Consider the following 18,922-nt stretch of genomic DNA (forward strand, 5'->3'; position numbering starts at 1 on the left):
TGCTATGAGCCTTCTAAAAATGTATTACAATGATGGGATTAGCTTATACGGCAGAAAAAAAAATATTTTGTCCATGGTAGCTTAAAAAAGCAGTGCCTCCTGTGTGAAATTAGAAAATAGATAAAGCACATAATGGCACAAAAGTAGTAAGCAGAAAAGAGGTGCACAATTATAAAGGCCTCCCTTAAACTACAATAATCATGTGCAGGGGTGCCCCTAGCAGACTTCCTTGGGGGTGCAGCAAAGTCTTCACTTCCACATACTGTAGATGCACCTCATCCTATCTTGTACATGTTCACATACAGTAACCTTCTCAAGCCCACGTCACAGTATTGCACACATCTCAAATGATACACAATTAGATACACACTTAGAATGCAGCTTTTTGGAAACAGTAATAAGCCTCCTACATTTGATGCAGTACAATTAAGGTGGTACTAAATGCAGTAGTGCTGTAGTGCAAATAACTGCAGTCTTACAGAACTGTCACTCTGTTGTAACTCTACAACACTGCTTCAGTACTGCAGTTTCTATTTTTTTATAGTACAGTGACTTGTTTTATAGACATAGCTTATTGAAAGCAATTACACTGAAAATGGTACTAGTGAATACATATTTAGAAAAATATCTATTCAGAAAACAACTAATTAAAATTATTTTCTCTTGAAATTTAATGATTCTAGAAGTTGTTCTGTTAAAGATTTTTGCTCTGCACGTTGTATTGGATAATGTCTTCCAAATACAACGACAGTATAGTAATAGAAAATCTTTAAGCAAAAAGGCTACCTTAAAGCTATTGACTACACGGCTGCAAAAGAGGAACCTAGCAAACTTCAGAGAACACGCAATCCCCTGAGAAGCAGTTATTGATGGGTCTCTCCGCGACTGGCTGGAACCAGCTGCCCGGGTTTAATGGTGTTTCCAGTAGTACAGTAGTGAAACGAGGTAGGATGAGCGCCGCCTGGCAGTTCGCACATGCTCAGTGTGTGAGCAGGCAGGCAGTGACGACACGGGCGCCATATTGAAGTGCTGATTTTTTGTCTCGGACGCTGCTTGCCAGCTTTCTGTTTCCTGTTGGATTCAGGAGGAGAAAGAGACGGAGTGAAGAGCTTCAAACATTTCACGCCACAATCATGGAAATCGACACACTTCTGGAGGCCCTGAAAGGTTGTAACACGTAGACGTTACTGGCTCTTTCGTTCCGGCATTCGAAAAAGTGTGAATAGAAGTGGTCGGAACGGGATTAGGATTGAAGAGTAGTAAGGTGTTGAATGTGGCTGTTGTTGTGTATGCAATTTTAGAATAAATTTAACTAAGGGCTATGTGGATACCTTATTATACACTTTAAAACAATAGTCTTCTTTTAGGGAAGTGTTTTGAAGCGTTTTGGTGTAGTCTAGTTGTGTTATAACGTGCACTTTTAACCCAAAACCGGTAACCAACGTTTGTAGCTGTTGTAAAACTACATACTCATATTCAAACATTTTAACTTTAATGGTGTGATTTTCTTCATGTTGCGCCCGGAAAGTTTGAGAATTTCCTGCAGACAGCTGATCCTGATGTGGAGTTTTATTTTGCTAGTTCCTGTCAGTGGCTGTAACTTTCCTTGCAGCATACGGTTAACAGACACCAAGCCTGTGTGTGACTGCCCTGTGTGACCCAACTGCTGTGGCTCTTACTTTCCCCCCCCTTTATCTGGCTTTATGTGTAGATTTTGAGAAGAAAGGCAAGAAGGATGTGTGTCCGACGCTGGACCAGTTTCTATGTCATGTCGCAAAGACTGGGGAGACTATGTAAGTATATTTACTGACGAACCGCACGCAAGAGGCCTAATGTGTCTCAGGAGTAGAGTAACAGACATGGTAACGACTGTCTCCCCAACGGGGATCGAGAGAACTGCAGTTTGGATATACATGTCTCATGTCTGTAGTAACCTAGACTACTGCTGACTTACTTTGTGGAGAAATATCTGATAAAATTAGGTTTTGAAGAGGACAGCCTGCTGAAAACACCGCTGTATACTTCTAAAGGGATCATGGGAACCTCTGGTTTTAAACACCTGTTAGCAAAACAAGACCGTATAAAAGCAGATGCACGGTGCAGTTATGTGAGCAGTTAGAAATTAAACAATATATGGCACAATAGTCGTTTAATTTTCTATCTGATGCGTGGTAGGTGGGAGAAATGCTGATTCAAGTGTGGTTTTGTTACAGTCTTAGGATAAAGATATTGATTAGTGCCCTTCGATTTAAGTTTCCATGCTTCGTTTAGATAGAGGAATCCTAGCATTGTTTAATTTCTCACCTGAGTGAGAGAACCTTTTATTGCTTGCAGTGAGGTATTGCAATATGTAGAATATATGAAGATATGTGTTGGAAACACATTTTTAATGCACTTCTTAATGCAGTCTTTATTTAGAGCACTTTCCAAGTGAAGAACAACTCCTTACACTCTGCAGCATGTCACATTGCACCAAGCTGACCTTTTTTGTATTTTATGCTAGTGTCTTGGTTTTGGTTTAAGTCACGGTGTTGCACTGACTGTGACCTTTGCATTGTGTGTGCACTTTTGTTCCTCTTATTTTATTGATGCCCCTCCTTCCTAGATTTGAACAAATATGTAGGACATGTTTTTGCTCTTTCATAAAGCAACTAATATGGCTAATATGCTTGATATTGTGTTTAACAAGGGATTAAAATATACATTTTCCCTTAAAACACCCCTTCATCTATTATCATGCCCAAAGTGCTTTTTCTTAATTACTGAAATTGAAATTGGAAGTGAAAATAAACTTGGCTTTACAAAATTGGAATATGAGATTTTCTATATTTTTTTTTGGGCCCGTTTACGAAGCTGAGGTGGATCGGTGGTCTGTTCAGTGTTATTTAACAATCTGGCTTTACAACAGCTGAACTGGAGCATATGAGCTGTCACTTCAGAAGTTTGAATTGGTTCAAATTTGAAATTTGTTTATTAATCGGTGAAATAAGTTCCAAAATATTTAAGTAGATTGTAGTGCTGTTACTAAGTCACTGATGATTTATACTAAGCCATGTCCATGTGTAATTATTAAACAACTGTAGGTGAAGGGAAAGAAATATAAATTGTGTGTTGGTGACCCTGGATTATTTGTTATGTCAGGCATAGTGAATGTTATGATTAAGATTGCAAAAGTAGCATGTTGTGTTTTCTGAATACTTTTGAATAAAATGATCAGACCTTAGATTGCTGTTAATTGCATCTCAACTAATTATTGTGAATATTTTAAAGCATTTTAGATGCTTCTCATTATCTTAATTTTAAATTATGCTTTATTAAATAGTTAGAACTAGTTTAGTATGCTGTAGTGCTGTAAAGTAGACTTAAGTCGCATTTAAGCAAATTAACTCAAGATTTATAGTAACTGATTATTGTACCTTTGATCAAGTTCTCAGATCATTTTAGTCCTCATATTAGGATCAATGCTTTATAGTGAACAAAACTAGTGTAATTTCTTTTTTTTTAATTAAACTGTATAGGCCTAAATTTGTTTCAGTTAGGTTGATATACAGTATGTAGCAGTAAAGTGAGCTGCTTACATAGTGAACTGTAGATGTATATCCATATAGGTAAAACAGTATAATAAGCAGAAATCTGGCAGTCCTTTTTAAAGAAATGCAAATGGCAGTTTTTGTTAAGACATTGACTGTTGTGTTTTGCAAGTCTTTGTGGAGAGTTAATTATACAGCACACTTTACACATGTTATTTTGTTTGCAATTATACATTCCTTAATATATAATTCCATGTGTTTTGATGATTATTTCAAGATTTCACTCTTATAAAAATAATCTTGTTCATAAACAGGCAGTTTGTCTCAGAATGAATAGCAAGTCAAAATACACAGAACTGGCCTGGATTTTTTTGTCTAATACAATGATGTTTGGTTTCTCCAGGGGTGTTGCAAAAATATTTTCTGACTCTATACAGATGTTAAAAAAATACACTAGGATTGTTCTGAGGATTACATTGTTTGTAATTGGAAGGTCCTACTTTTGGTTAAGAATGCAGACCATCCTGATAAATGTTCATAGTGGAAACAGACAGTGTTCTAAACGCTATGATTTTTGCACTTGTAATGTTTATAACAATTTTCAGCTTGTGTTTATAGACCTTTTTATCTGAAACCAAGTCTTTCAGTCCATCACTTTTTGACACAAATGGAGATCAGAAGGGTTTTCCACCAAAAATACCGTAACAGTACTGTTCATGGGTCAAAAACAGGTATTTGCATGTGATGAAAATGTAGTTAAAACTGCAATGCATGCTTCCAGTATCTCTTTATTCCTGTCATTCCCTAATCAAATCTTTCACATTAACATGCCAATTTCAAGATCAAAGAAAATTAATATTGTTTTAAAAATTACTTACCGGGCAGTTATCTGTGATAACCTCTGAAATCAAATGTAGGTGATGTGGCCAAGAGATTCTGTAAGTGTGGCAGTTATGAATGTAACCTTAAGGGGATCAAAAATTCAAGGACAGCATTATTGTTAATATTTTAATATTGTCAATATTAAAAAAAATAGAACTAGTCTTTTTTATCTAGTGTCTTTTTCAACCTTTTTTCAGATCCACAGATTTGGTTCTCATTAGCATGTTGTAGTGATAATGCACAAAATAATGTACTCCACCAGGCCGAAACAGTGATAAACAATAGGGAACCACTACCACATATTATTCTTGAACTGTTATTGTGTACAAGATTTTTTTTTTCCCATGTAGAAATATTTTCAATATGTTCACCATTTGCTTAGAGAACTTGAGCATCTTATTTTTAGGATCTGGTGTTTTTCCAAGATTTATGCAATACCTATTGTGTCTCGGAATATCCTTCTTTTTCAGTCTGAAATTGTTCATGGCTTATTTTTCTTTTGGATTGTATTCATAAATCTTTATTGTATACATTTACCACTTATTTTGAAATATAAGAACAGACCTAATATTGCAACATATATGTAAAACATTTAAATCTAGTTAAGTAAATTCTAAATTAATATCCTGTAAGTTTTCATTTCTCGATCTTTTTTTTTGTGGGGGGGGGGGGGAGTTAATTTTGCACAGCACTAAAAGTTTTATAAATATAGTCCATCTGTCTTTTAAGGTACTATCTCAGGAAGAGTCACATGGAACTGGTTAAAGGAAATGACAGCCTAGATAAACTTACCAAAGCGTCTCATGTAATGATCTTAATTGTTTGGACTTTTTAACATAGCCCATGCCGAAAGTGCTCTATGGACTTACTGTTACAATGGTACCTTCAAGCATGTCTTCTTTGAATGCCCTGCTATATGTCTTAAGTATCTCAGTCCCATACAAAAAAGCATTTGAAGTGTTTCAGCTTAGATTTGTATCAGTTTAACTTTGAAATGTTTTTGAAAGGGTGGCGCAGTGGTTAGCATTGGTATCTGGCAGCACTGGGTCCCTGGGTTCATTTCCTGACCTGGGGTGCTATGTGTGTGGAATTAGTATGGTTCTCCCTTTGTTTTCGTGAGTTTCCTCCATGTGCTCTGGTTTCCTCCCACTGTCCAAAGACATAATGGTAGGTTAATTGGCTTTTGGAAAATTGTGGCCCTGGAGTGAGTGTGTTTGTGTCTTTGTGTATGCCCAGCAATGTTCTGGCATCCCATTCCGTGTGTATCCCACACTTATTACTTTCAGGATAGACTCTGGCTCCCCTGAATTAGATGAAACAGTTAGGAAGGTTAGACAGATGTTTTTGGTGGGTCCGAAAGTGTAGAATAACCTTAGTGTCTGAGGATTTGCCATTAATACTATACCACATCATTTGTTTTCCCCGTTCAGTTGTTCTTTCAGAACTAGAGAACATGGCCTGGGCAAGCTTGGTATCTTACCTAAAGTTTGACTAGTAGAATAATTTCAGCTTAGAATACGTAACATCAGATGAGGGTAAATTTAATGATTTTTCAACGATGTCTCTGCGTTCTATTATTCATAAACTAGGAAGGACCAGAAGGGGTGGGGGTTTTTGTTTACAGTCACAGATACAATAAACACAGTTACTATGGCACTGTGTGGGATATTTATTTCTAAGCACTGGAACTCAGTTATTTTAATGTGACATTGTTTTATGTTAGAAACGATTCTTAAAAACTGAAATATGTTGTTCTAACATAAAACACTGTCACATTCAAATTGATTTTGAGTTTCAGTGCTGTGAAATAAAAATATCACGTAGAACAAAATTTCAATGTAGGATTTGTAATTCAGTAAAATGAGAGAATTGGTCAAGGGTCTGAATACCTTTGCAAGGTACTGTATCTAGAATGTTAATTACCCTGTTGCTTAAACATACTGTGCTATATTTGTTGGCTTTAGGTTACGTTTGAATTTAGTTTGTTTCCTTTGTCTAAACACTGGCACTTGTGTATCCCCTTAAGCATAAGGAAATATAAAAAATATATTTTCATTTTAAGATATTAATGACATTTAATTTTAGTATATTTCAAGATTGATGGAAGAAGTTTATAAATTCTAAAAGGTTTTTGCATCTGTGGTGGATTTATTCAAAATTCATGAATTCCTAACCAACCTGTTTTGGAAATCAGTGCTTTGTGATGTTTGAACAAGTATGTTCTCCACACTGATTAGCTTAAATGCTGTGGCATACCTGACCAGATGAATTGGAATTGTTCTTTGTCATGAAGTTTAAGATGTCACTTGTCTATAGTACAGATAGTATAATCAAAGCTCACAGTTCAGGGAAAAAGCATTGCTCATTACTTAAGGGTTTTCCTTTTTTAAATATTTGACTGAAACTAAATTGAATTTGCGTGTTACATTTTTAAGATCAAAGTGCATCAACTTACCAAAGTGGAAGCTTTTTAGTTTTACCAAATCATACTAGTTGGCAGCACATGCAGTGCTGTGGCATTATTATTCCAGTTCTGTACATTGCACTTCACTGTGTTATTTGGGTTGACTTTACTGACATCTATTCATTTATATCCTCTAGCTATATGTTCGTATTTCATTTTCTTTACCGATATCAATGGCTGATAAGCTATTGTGGACAATGCCAATATTAAGCACAAGACTAGAGCATGCATGATTGTGTGTCACTGACAAAGTAAAATAAGGTGTAAATGTTAGTGTACTTCAGTTTTTGCATTCAGTATTATTTATCCATGTCACAAATTAAAATAAAAGCAAATATGTACAATTAACTTTGAATTGGCTTATGGGGAAATGTTTGTATTAGCATAATGCATTATATTATATAACATACATTAAAATGGTATATTTGAAACATGAAAAACAGAAGACCTTTTTGCAATTCATATACCCTGTAAGATACAATTCAAGAGCTGAATTACAGAAGTAAATTTTTGTGGTAGTTTTTCTAAGAATGCATACACTTTTAAATAGATGCTGCAGATTTGTCATTGCTCCTACCCGTGTTAAGTAGATGAGTTACAACTGGTGAGTGGAAGCAGGAAAAGTGCTAGAATCACTTGCAGTATTTGCAAACCTTCATGCAGATTCAGCATATGGAGCTGGAATGAGCTAGAAGACATGTTGGTCAAACTTGGTATTTGCTTCTTTCACTTTCTTCCCAAAAAGAAGCATAACTGCATTCTCAGTTTTAATATTCTATGCAAAAGTAAATCCAGCTGTCAAGTCTACATCAGATCAAGTAGCTGACAGAAAAACTAAATTACTTTTTGCATCATATCAATTGCAATTCCCCATCTCAAATATTTCCATTATTAATAATCACTTCCCAAATCATTTAATTGTATATTGAACATCTCAACACCAAATCCATGGAATATTCCAAAAAGTGTTCTATTAAAGCAACATTCTATATCAATAGATCACCTTAATTTTGCATCTTAATTTATTGTAGTTTGACTGTCTTATTTTGCTGGAAAAATACCTGGGTTTTTTCGGGCCTGCGGAGCACGGTGATTTGAGTCATTTTTGATCATTTGAGCAAAATTTTCTGGCACAGTCCTCACACATTTCTGGATGGCATAGGATGACCTCATACTGTCTTAACACAAGACTAATTGTTGAATTACTAAATATAACAATAGATGTAATAAAAGTTTGATATCCATATAATGAGCTGAAAAGCAACATATTCAGTTGTCTCAATTATTTAATTTCCCAACTTTTTGACTGATCATACAAAACTACTTTTGTATTCAAGAATGTTTCATTACTTTTAAATCTAAATCACTCAAAACTTAAAGATTTCAAAAGGGACTCTGCTGTGTATGTTTCTTGAGACAAAACCATGTTTTCGCATACCCTGTTATTTCTAATGTCCCTAATTTAATGGAGAAGACCCAGTATTATCTGAATAAAAGGGAAAGAAGGGGGTTCATGTTGAAATTAGCCGTGCATGCATTCTCTGTGCTGGTTTTGCTTATAAGTGGAGACAATGGTTTCCATAGGTAAAAAGCGTGCATGAGAGACAATCACACCTAAAAAATGCATGCGGTGTTGGCTTACACCTTGTCTGATTACATGTTTAGAGCACAGTGTTAGGCTGGTGTAATGAAGCTGTGAAGTATAAATGTGGTGTGCTGGTGTTGTATTGGTCCTGTCTGAGCTGTTTAACCTTCATCCATATCCATAGAAAAGATCAAATAGGGTCAAATATCGTAACCTTATGGGAAAAAATATTGAGATATACATTTAAACTAGCTACTTGCAGATCCCCATGACTGAAAAGTGGTGCCGATGTAGCACTATTCATATTCACAATTTTGCATGCCCCAAAGCTTCCATACCACAAGCTCATTTGCGTTTTCACACGATATGTGGTTTTTCCGTTTGAATATGGGTGGGGTTTACGGCACTCATCACTTGTTTGAGGTTTTCTGTCCTTCTCTGTTTTTTCACCCATAGTACTGGTTTTTTCCCCCTTTTGTTGTGTGAACGTTGCCAATTCACATGTCAGTAACTGAAACACTTAATCTAAGTGTCAAGTTCAGAAATCCAAAAGGCTTCTTTTTCTCAGAGGCATACATTTTTGACTACTAGAAATGTATTCGATTCTCAACTATAACTGTAACTAAAAATAACTTTATGGATCTGTTTCATAAAATGCTCGGTTACATAATTTTCTACATCTTTTCTACGTGTTGGACTTCTGTGTTCAGCAACATTGTTTAAGCTATCCTGAAGATTTTCTTACAAATCTGTGAGCACACTTGAGCATATGCATGATATTTGTGACACTTTAACGTAAAATGTATTTTTCCCTCTAAGTGGTTAGTAAAGGTTTTAGTCACTAATGTAACACTGTGCACTGTTCATGAAAAGCAGCTGGCAATCATCATTTGGATGATTTCTCCAAAAATCAGATTTAGTATCTTTCATGTGCAGTGGTGTCTCCCATAAACTCTTCCTATTTTGGTGGCTTTTAAAAAATAACTTCAAGACTTGGATCACTTGCCAAAATAAGCTCCTGTTTCTGTAGCATGTTTTCTACCTGTGTAGATGGCCCAAGATGAATAAGAGCTTGCTATAGCTAATGGTTTGTTTCCTCTTTAAGAGATAGTTGCAACTGGTTTTGAGAGTACAAAGTGTATTTTTTTTAGCCACTGGTGAGGGTTAACAATGATTAGTCATATCTGCTGCCTGTATTCTATATGTGCCATTTTTGTGATTCTCTTGGAAGGGTGGCTTACTCTGGTGACTGCTTTTATCATCAGATACTTGAAAATATTTCCACACTGTGCTCTTTGGAGTCCTGTTTACAGTAGGTTCCTCCTATTGCACACTGCACCATGGTAAGCACACCAGGCAGAAAATGAAATTATATATGCAAGGATAAAATGAACCAGTGTTATAATTGAACAACATTTATCAACTGTGTCATTTTTCCTTGCCTTGACTTCATGCTATTATTAGTATTATTATATCAGTACATCCCATAGCAGTTATATGTAATTCTAATTAAGAAATGTTGACAGTGGTACAAATGAAAGAAAATTGTATGATTCAAGTGTTTCTTAAATGATTCTCATTCTCTGATGACCCCTTATAGGAACCATATAAAGATAAGACTGAAACAGCTGAAAGCCTTGCTCAGGTTTCAGAAGTGAATGGAAAAATAACCATTAATGGAAGTTTATCTAATAGATGTATTAATATATGTTGAATTCTTTTTCATTATATTTAAGTAGTGTTGGGTTTGACATTGGTATAGATCAAAATAATGCTTAGTGCATCATCCCACAAGTATGTACTTATGCTCTCCACTCTAGGATTCAGTGGTCACAGTTCAAGAGCTATTTCCTCTTTAAACTGGAGAAAGTGATGGATGATTTCAGAGCTTCAGCCCCTGAACAGCGAGGACCTGCTAACCCCAATGTAGAGTACATTCCCTTCGAGGAAATGAAGGAAAGGATACTCAAAATAGTCAACGGATACAATGGGTAAGTAATTGTGGCACTTAATAGTAGTCCTCATTTGGTCTCTGCAAGTTTTTTTTGTCTTCCAGAAATATATCACAAACCCTGGATAAGCTCTTGTATGTGATTTGCCTTGTCTAAAGATGTTGTATCATGAAGCAATACTGCCATCTAGTGTAATTAAAAGGTATGCCATGAGATTTATCAATTTAAAATGTAACTTGTATCCATAGAGCTCTGTTTGTAAATTTCCACCTTCCTAAACGGGACCTTATGTTCCTTTTTTAAAAAGAGGTGCAATTACTAAAAAATATTTGTATTCCTTTTGTGTTTTAAGGATTCCCTTTACTATTCAGCGCTTATGCGAGTTACTGACTGAACCCAAGAGGAATTACACTGGCACAGATAAGTTTCTCCGTGGTGTGGAAAAGGTAATTATAATTGCCCTTACTTCAAAAGCATTTCAATCATTTTTAAAAAAAATATGATTTGTAGTTTTTTTCCTTTTATTTATACTCTCACAACCTATTCAAGAAAAACTACTTCAGCAGTAAACAAAACAAGAAAAGGACCTGATCAGATATGATCCAGTAATATTTCAGTATGAGACGTACCAGCGTATTAATGCACCATGACTTTAGAAAGAGATGTAGAGAAGAACTTTTGTAAGCTATAGTACTTAATATATACTTTTCTTGCTCTTTAAGCACTTCAATAAATTGAAAAAAAATATTTAATAAAACTATTACTAGTATTAATTCACTCATCTAATGGACAAATGTGGAGGTGAACCATAGTCTTTGGCCTCTGTCACTACTTCTAGTTATAAACCTTTTTTCTAACAGTCTTTTTTGCTTTGGATCCATTGTGTTTGCGCACAACGAAAAATGTCAACATGGAATAATACAAAAGATGCAACTTTCTTAGCAGGTGGCTTAGGGCTACCAACAAATCTTTTTTACAAGAGGAAACTACGTGTTTCACATAGTATCAGTTTATATTTAGAGACCTTGTACATTTTTTCAAGTCCTAAATTTTCACTGTATCCAAAAAATGTCTACCTCATTCCGTTTGAGACTGATTTTAAAAGTTTCATTGAGTATTACTGGTATTTATCATTTAAATATAAACCATTTGGTGTATAAGATAGTGATTTTAGGACTATTTTCAAGGGGGGGATACTGTGACTTAAAAACGAGCAAATGGGGAACTTCACCTGCAGTTTAAGGATCTATTTCAGAAAAATATTAGCACCTATATCTTAAACTACACGTAGCTATAAGCTCCTGAACAGGTCAACTAGTAAAAGCGTTTCTGTTGTGCAAGTGCAAGTTGAGGTCTGAAGTCTAGGTCTGAAGTCTTTGGGTTGAGCCTGGTTTTATCTCAGTCACCAGCTGACTGGGTTTCTCTAAACAGAAGTGCATGATTGTCTGAGCTCTGCCAAGGGAAGAATAAGGATTAGTCTGCCAGGATCTCTGCTCTCTCAGACCTGTGCTACCTCCTGGGTCGTTGTAAGTGAGGGACACACTTCTCCTCCTGTCAACTCTGAACCTCCTTCATGAAGCTGTGCTGTGTTAAAAGATAAAAGCTTGAAGCTGGCCAACGTTAAAGGACTCAAAGGTTGGCCTGCACTTCCTCCTTCTCCTCTGTGTGTGGTGGCAGGGTTCAGGGCCATGATAGATGTACCACTGACAATTTCAGATTGGGTGAGTTTCTAGCAAACAATAATTTAGCAATTCTAAATAAAAAATGTCTATATCTGGGACTGAGAATATTGCTTGGATTCATTGTTTACAAGTTTACAAAATTAAATATTTACAAGTGTTTTGTTCTGTTCTTTACTTTTAGAATGTCATGGTTGTCAGCTGTGTATATCCAACTTCAGAGTAAGTAAACCAGACAATATGTAAAGAAACCTTTGCAGTGGATTTTGAAATTCAGTGTTTTTTTGTTACGGAGTTTTATGTCCACTTTAACTCCCATTAAACTGTTAATTGATGTGTTTGGGGGAATTCGTTATTCCAAGTTAATAAAAAATGTACTCATCTGTATATTGAGGATAAATTCAATTGATAACTTTTCTTTGCTATAGGAAAAATGGATCCAGTAGCTTGAGCAGGATGAATGGTGTCATGTTTCCTGGTAATTCATCTGGTTATTCAGACAGGTAAGATTGTAACAGGATATACTGTAGCTCTCAAATATTTTGTGAATGGATATCAAGCTGTTTGTAAGTGTATTTTGTTTATAAAACAAGTTTTTAATTAGTGTGGCTTATAGAGTAGAACTATAGTTTTTTTTAGAATATGGTAGTTTGATTAGCTAACAATCTAATTGTTGTAGGATGGTGAAAAAAGTATTCAGTATACTATAGTACTCCATTCATGTAAGCTAGTTTTAAGTGTATGAATATAAATTAGTTGTGTGAAGGTTTGGACTGCATACAGTAGTAGTTTTACATTTTCCTTTTTGGTTTAAGGAATGTAAATGGACCTGGAACACCAAGGCCGATGAACAGACCAAAGCTCTCTTTATCAAGTTCTTTAGCAACAAATGGTTTACCTGACAGTACGGAAAACAAAGAGCCTACAGCAGAGCAGGCAGATAGCAAGCCTCACAGGTATTTGTTTAGATTTCTTTCAATGGCATTTCTGTGTTTAAATATCTGAGCAGTAGAAACCAATGAGATGTATGGTGCTTCTGTGACGTGGCAATATTTTGCATGCCAGACTCTCTAGCTTCAAAGAAACTACAGGCACCTCCAGTAAATTCAGCGCCTTAACAGCTGGGATAGGCATGGGTTGACTTGTCTTGACAGGGTATCATGGAGAAATCTTCATTGTGGCTTCTTGCTCTCTGAATAGAAGATTGATTTGTTATTGGTGCCCCCACCCCACCCCCTAGCTAGCTTAGTTTACATACTAGTACAGTAATCTGTCTTCTTATTGCAACTAATCCTGAGCAAAACATTTGTCCTCAACAGTTAATTTGATTCGTCAAAGATGTAGGCTACCCTTGATGCTGCCTGAGGAAGAGCGTTGTGCTTGAAATGCATTGCTAATTGTTATTGTCTGTATGCATCAAGCCATCATTGTTCTTTTTGCTATTGAGGTACTGTTTATTTAACACTTGTTGAGGCAGTGAGTCTTTTCTGCACTTTCAAAATTAAGTGGCAAGTAATGAAGGTACAAAGTATCTGGCTGTAACCTGATGATTCTGCTCCGAAGAAACCATCTTTTTCTGCCTTATTAATCTCTCTCTCAAGGGTCCCAAACTCTAATGCAAAAGTTAAAAAAAATTGCTAGCATACTATATGTATCAATGCTCTCTTTTATTCGTTTTATGTAGCAAGAACACATGAACAGAATTGCAAGTCTCCACAGCAATTTCAGAATTTTGCATCCGATGCTTTTTTTAATCAGTCTAGACTTGATGCAAGTGCGTGAGATTTTCAGACAAAAGCAGGAGGTTGATATTTGGTCCCATTATGAGACTTGAGAGCTATGTTATTATGTACCATTGCATAATAAAAGTGGCTGAAGGCTGACAATTGATTTTTGGTGTATTAGTATTAAAACAGTATTCCAGTATGGGTTCTTGTCTACATTTTGTTAGGCGCTCAAGCATTTGTTAGCCAGGGCAGTGCCAATTTGCGGCCAAGTGGCCCACCTAGCCTGTATACAGCTGCAGGAAACCTTGGCCTTTGTAAATATGGGGTATTGTAAAAGAAGTGCTCTAACAGTACTTGGATATGATCTTTCTTTTCTTTTAAGCGAGTCACCAACATCAGAGGGAGAAAACACTCTGGGTAGTCCTGTGAAGAACAAGTATCTTGAGGAGGAGGAGGACCCGATGGAGGCAGAGGGTCACGAAGTGAAGAGGCTCAAGTTTGACCAGGAGGAGGAGGCGCTGCGGCCAGCTGCTGCCGAGAGCACTGCGGAAATGCCAGAGGAGGCCGAGTCGTCTTCAGAAGCGCAGGAAGGAGAGAAGGAAAGCAGCAGGGATGCTGAGCTTCAGTCTTCTGAAGAACAAGGTACCGTTGCGTTAAGAAAATTCAAAGTAAATTTGGCGCCTGTTGCTGTTCATTGAAAAATATCTTTAATCAGCCGAAATAGCTTTGCTCCCATTTTTTATTCTGATTTAAATCGTATGTGCTGCTGGAAGTAACTTTTAAGTGCCTAACAAACCTCCAGTAAATCAATATGCGATTTAGTTCAGGTGGGTAGCTGCGTCAGCATGCGTAGGCTGCAAAGGAACAAGTAATAGGTTTATTCCATGCTGAAAAAAAGAAGAAAGAGAACACAACGTTTTGGCCGTGGAGCCTTCTTCAGGTGAAGAAGGCTCCACGGCCGAAACGTTGTGTTCTCTTTCTTCTTTTTTTCCAGCATGGAATAAACCTATTACTTGTTAATATGCGATTTATGTTGTTTGTCCTGGAAGTACTATACGTTCCTTATATGCTTGTTGCTGTGGAAACACTGTTCTCTTCCATTGTCAGACTTTACTTGTTTTTTAGGATTTAGTAATATTGTATGTTCACCTGGTAGTGTTAAGTTCTTGCAGTTGTTTTCATTGTGCTGAGAATACTCTTCGAAATGAGGCAAATAAAGATAAAAGCACTTAGTTTTAAGCATTATATTTGAAAAGTTTCAGTATTTCTCATTTTATAAATTCTTGTGAAGACGTTTAGTAAGTTTGTTCGCATTGTCTTACATCTGCAGCAAATCACATGTTTGTGTGTACATGTACAGTATTCAACTTCTGGTTTTGGAAATGTACTTGAAACTCAGGACAATTGTGAACTAAATTTGCTAGTGAAGCAACTTAAAGGTGAAATACAAACTGTCTAAATTGCTACCATGATGAGAATGTTAATGAAAATGTAAGGTGAAGTTTACAGATACAAATGTATCTTGCTGTTAAAGTATAATTAAGGATAGCCTAAATACTGTAATGTGGAAACACGTAATAAAGGTACACTGTAGAAACTGAGTGAAAATAAGAACAAGAATAAAGTTTATGGCATAGAAAAGCCTGAGCTAGATTTCTTTTGGCAGTAGGTGTGACCCAAACCACAACTGTTGGTACAGCCTTCCTTCATGATAAGTGCTATATAGTAGCTTGCCAGTTTACTAATTTACCTCAGGTGACCATTACATTTTCAAATGAGTCTTGTTTTCTACATTTTTAGAGCCTTCAAGTACGCAGACTGAAACCCCAGCAGGGGAAAGCACTGTAGAGAATGCTGAAAAGGAGACGTTATCTGCCACAGAGGATACCTCGGAGGAAAATAATCAAATGGACCAGTCAGACCAGCCGTCTCCACTAGATAAGGATTTGAGCCGTGAAGATAGGGAACCTAGTGAGAATATTGACCCTGTCAGTAGCAGCAGCAGCAGCAGCAGCAGCAGTAGCAACAGTGAAGAAAGCAGTGAAAGTGGTGAGCCAGAGACGGCTTCTTCCAGCAAATCTCCTGAAACTCCATCGGAGAATGCAATGGAGAACAGTACTGAAGCTACAGAAACTGCAGAAGAACCTATGGAACAAGACTAACTGCAGGAATGTTTATGGTGCAGTATTTTCCACGAGGCTCTGATTTTACACTGTAAAAAAATTATGTAATAAAACGGACCTTTAGTTTCCCAGGAAAAAACTGGTTCTCCAACACGTCTCAAAAGGAGTAAACCCTGAAAGAGTTGCACATCTTTAGAACTGTGAATGCCAGCTCCTTCAGGCCAGACTGACCGCTGACTTTTTAGTTTGGTCAAATCAGTGGTTTGTGTATAGATTTTTATTTGGAATTAAAAGTTTTTAAACTGGAAGGTTATAATTTTGACTTTTTTGAGCTCATTACATTTAGTCATATGGTCTTGTCTGTTTTCTTTTTCTCAGTTTTGCAGGTTTTTCCAAACTTGGGTCATTGTTTCAACATTTACCAAATGTAGGTTTCCCTTTGAATTTCGGATTCATTTCTCACTTGTGAAATACTTAAGAGTTTGAGTGGCGCATTTCACATCATGTTCCAATGTATTTTTTTCTGTGTGCTAGTTAAGGAGTTCTTTTGTATGACAAACAAGCCAAGGTTCCAGGTATATCTCAGTCTCACGAAGGTCTGGCCGATACAGTCCCCTGGACATTTTAACCTGTGAAAGGCCAGGATGGGGAAAAAAAAAACATTCCAGGAACACTTGTCAATCTGGACACTGTTTTGTATTATAATTGGAGGTGCCCATATCAGTAAGTTTCAAATAACATGAGGAGAGCAGTTTTGTCCTTACAAGTTTGAAGCTTGGCTGATTTTAAAAGGTGTTCGACTGAAGCTTTGGTTGTAGAGTGAATGCTTTTTTCCTAGCTGACATTTGCATCCATTAGAGGGTCTACAAATTAGTTTTCCACATTGTGAGTATGTCACTGTAGGTTCCTTTCAGACTTTTGTTTTTGTAAAGGTTGTTATTGCAAAGACACTGCTAACTATTGGAAGAGCAATCTAACTTTACCTTGTATAAGAGTCTAATACAAGAAATATAATTTTAGGGTGAGTTGAACCACCATAATTTATATAAAACTTTTCAACGGAATGAACTATTTTTTGAACATACTACTTTGACAGCCAGTGGTTGTTGAATATCTGAAAACCAGCTCAAAGCACAAGAACTGCTTATAGTCCAAATATTTTCAACATACAGCCACATTGAATACCAAGTCATTTCGCATACAGATCTCCATTACAATGACTGGCTGCCAAATTTGTACCTGTTTCTGCAACTGTACTTTTTTGATATTTAGAATTTTTAAATTTCTGTAAAGTAGATTTTGTAGATTGTAATAAGTGTTCACTGCCTTTGTGAAACAGTATATAATTGTATGATTTCTGTGTAAACTGAATGCTTGGGCTTTCAATACAGTATTCATATAAAGCAATAAATGTTAATGTTATAAATGTGGGTATGCTTTATTTGTATCAGTTACAGACTTTTATTTTACTTGAACTTTTGGCAGCAATAAAAGCTTTTGAATATTTAAGCTTCTCTGTCTAATAGTAAGTTATAAGTATACCTGATAAAAGACTTTTTTATAGTACTGAATAACTTAATATTAATTCTAGCAATCAGATCTATTTAAATGAAAGTATGATTAGAAGATAGTTTACAACTTGGAGTAGCTATTTCCTATATTCATACTGCCAAATTGTTTGGAAGACCACTAAACACAATTTTGTATGGTTTTCAAATGCCACCATAGCATCAAATGCATTTGAAATGTTTAGCACACATTCTGTACATCCTGTAAGTGGTTTACAGTCTTCATTTAACACCTAAGGTGTGGATGTCTCAACCAAATGCTGTTCATAATTTTTTTTTGATTAAGTTGCACAGAGATTCACACAGTTACTCTATAGACATACTAGCTTTTTAGGTGGGTTTTGAAGGTTTATTTTAGTTGGTAATTTTACTGTGATATAATTCCATAAAAAACAAAAGACTCAAAAAGGGAATTAATCTGAATGTTTTCAGGTACTGTAGTTGATGCACTTAATTGAATAGAAACAAACTTTACATTAGTGTGGGATTTATAGTAGTGTACTTAAGGTCAATAGACAATATTCAGTTCCTATTGGTTTAATATATTTTGAAATTTGCTTAAGGTCTCTAGGGAAATAAAGCACCATTTTTCTGAATCTTGGCAATAGAGAGAGTCCCGAGGAGCCATTCAACTGTAGTCTTTGAATGCCTGTCTCTTAGGAAATAATGGAGGCTCAAATGGGGAATTGGCTAACAGTTAAAACAAAATGAGCAGTAATTTGATATGGTCACATAAAAGCCAGCAATTATTGAGTTTTAAGATGCTGACTAGTTGTGAATAGAGACTGAAAACAGGTGATATGGGTAAATTTTAATTAACTATAGTTCCTTAAAATGCTTGTACGTGCTCAAAATCAAATAGATGTTTGAATTGTCTTCACAGTAGTTATCTATAGAAAATTGTATATCATAAATATAAATCAAAAACCTTTTCAAATTGATGGCTGGAACATACATTTCTGGGATCAGAGTAGGTGATTGTTGAGGTATAGCTTTATTAGATGTTCTCTTAAAATTAGATATAAAGTTAAAACTTGCTCCATTAGAGGAACTACCAGTTTTCCACATTGATTATATCAATGTAGGTTCCATTCAGACGTATTTGAACAGGTCTTTAGTGTGAAAACAGCTACCTATTGGAAGAGGAGTCTAACCTTAATTTTACCTTATATACGAATCTAATACGAAAAACATTATTTCAGGGTGGATTCAACCATTATTTTTACATGAACCTTTTCAACTGATCTGAGCATCCTTAGTTGTTACTATACACTGCTGTGAACCATTAAATATGAAAAGAATTCAGTGCCTGAAGATGGTCTGCCATTCCATAATTTTAGAAAACCATTTAATTAAATTATCCAGTATTTTATTTGTTTAATAAAGCATGATCCATCGTAGTCTACAGATTT

General features: G+C 35.8%; 1 protein-coding gene across 2 annotated transcripts; it reads left to right on the forward strand.

The window, feature by feature from the left end:
• The first annotated feature begins 996 nt into the window (after nucleotides 1-996).
• Nucleotides 997-17,368, forward strand: ppp4r2b (protein phosphatase 4, regulatory subunit 2b). Of its 2 annotated transcripts, none has more exons than XM_088915832.1 (9): nucleotides 997-1,167; nucleotides 1,712-1,793; nucleotides 10,282-10,615; nucleotides 10,766-10,859; nucleotides 12,277-12,314; nucleotides 12,521-12,595; nucleotides 12,908-13,048; nucleotides 14,202-14,461; nucleotides 15,620-17,368. In XM_088915832.1, exons 3-9 carry the CDS (start codon nucleotides 10,572-10,574, stop codon nucleotides 15,979-15,981), a joined length of 1,014 nt encoding a protein of 337 aa, XP_088771958.1. In that variant the 5' UTR covers nucleotides 997-1,167; nucleotides 1,712-1,793; nucleotides 10,282-10,571; the 3' UTR covers nucleotides 15,982-17,368. The 2 variants fall into 2 exon arrangements, with proteins under 2 accessions (XP_088771958.1, XP_088771957.1); XM_088915831.1 differs by having other exon boundaries at nucleotides 1,027-1,167; nucleotides 10,282-10,452.
• Nucleotides 17,369-18,922: the final 1,554 nt, after the last annotated feature.

This window comes from Atractosteus spatula, chromosome 5, assembly GCF_055471065.1.
Source record: "Atractosteus spatula isolate fAtrSpa1 chromosome 5, fAtrSpa1.hap1, whole genome shotgun sequence".
NCBI classification, from domain to species: domain Eukaryota; kingdom Metazoa; phylum Chordata; class Actinopteri; order Semionotiformes; family Lepisosteidae; genus Atractosteus; species Atractosteus spatula.

What these genes read in the sequence shown, in the direction of transcription:
- ppp4r2b (XM_088915831.1), top strand. Translation starts at nt 1,134, where the DNA reads ATGGAAATCGACACACTTCTGGAGGCCCTGAAAG. An exon ending in TGTGTATATCCAACTTCAGA is followed by an intron (nt 12,315 to 12,520) that starts GTAAGTAAACCA and finishes TCTTTGCTATAG; the next exon opens with GAAAAATGGATCCAGTAGCT. An exon ending in TCAGTCTTCTGAAGAACAAG is followed by an intron (nt 14,462 to 15,619) that starts GTACCGTTGCGT and finishes CTACATTTTTAG; the next exon opens with AGCCTTCAAGTACGCAGACT.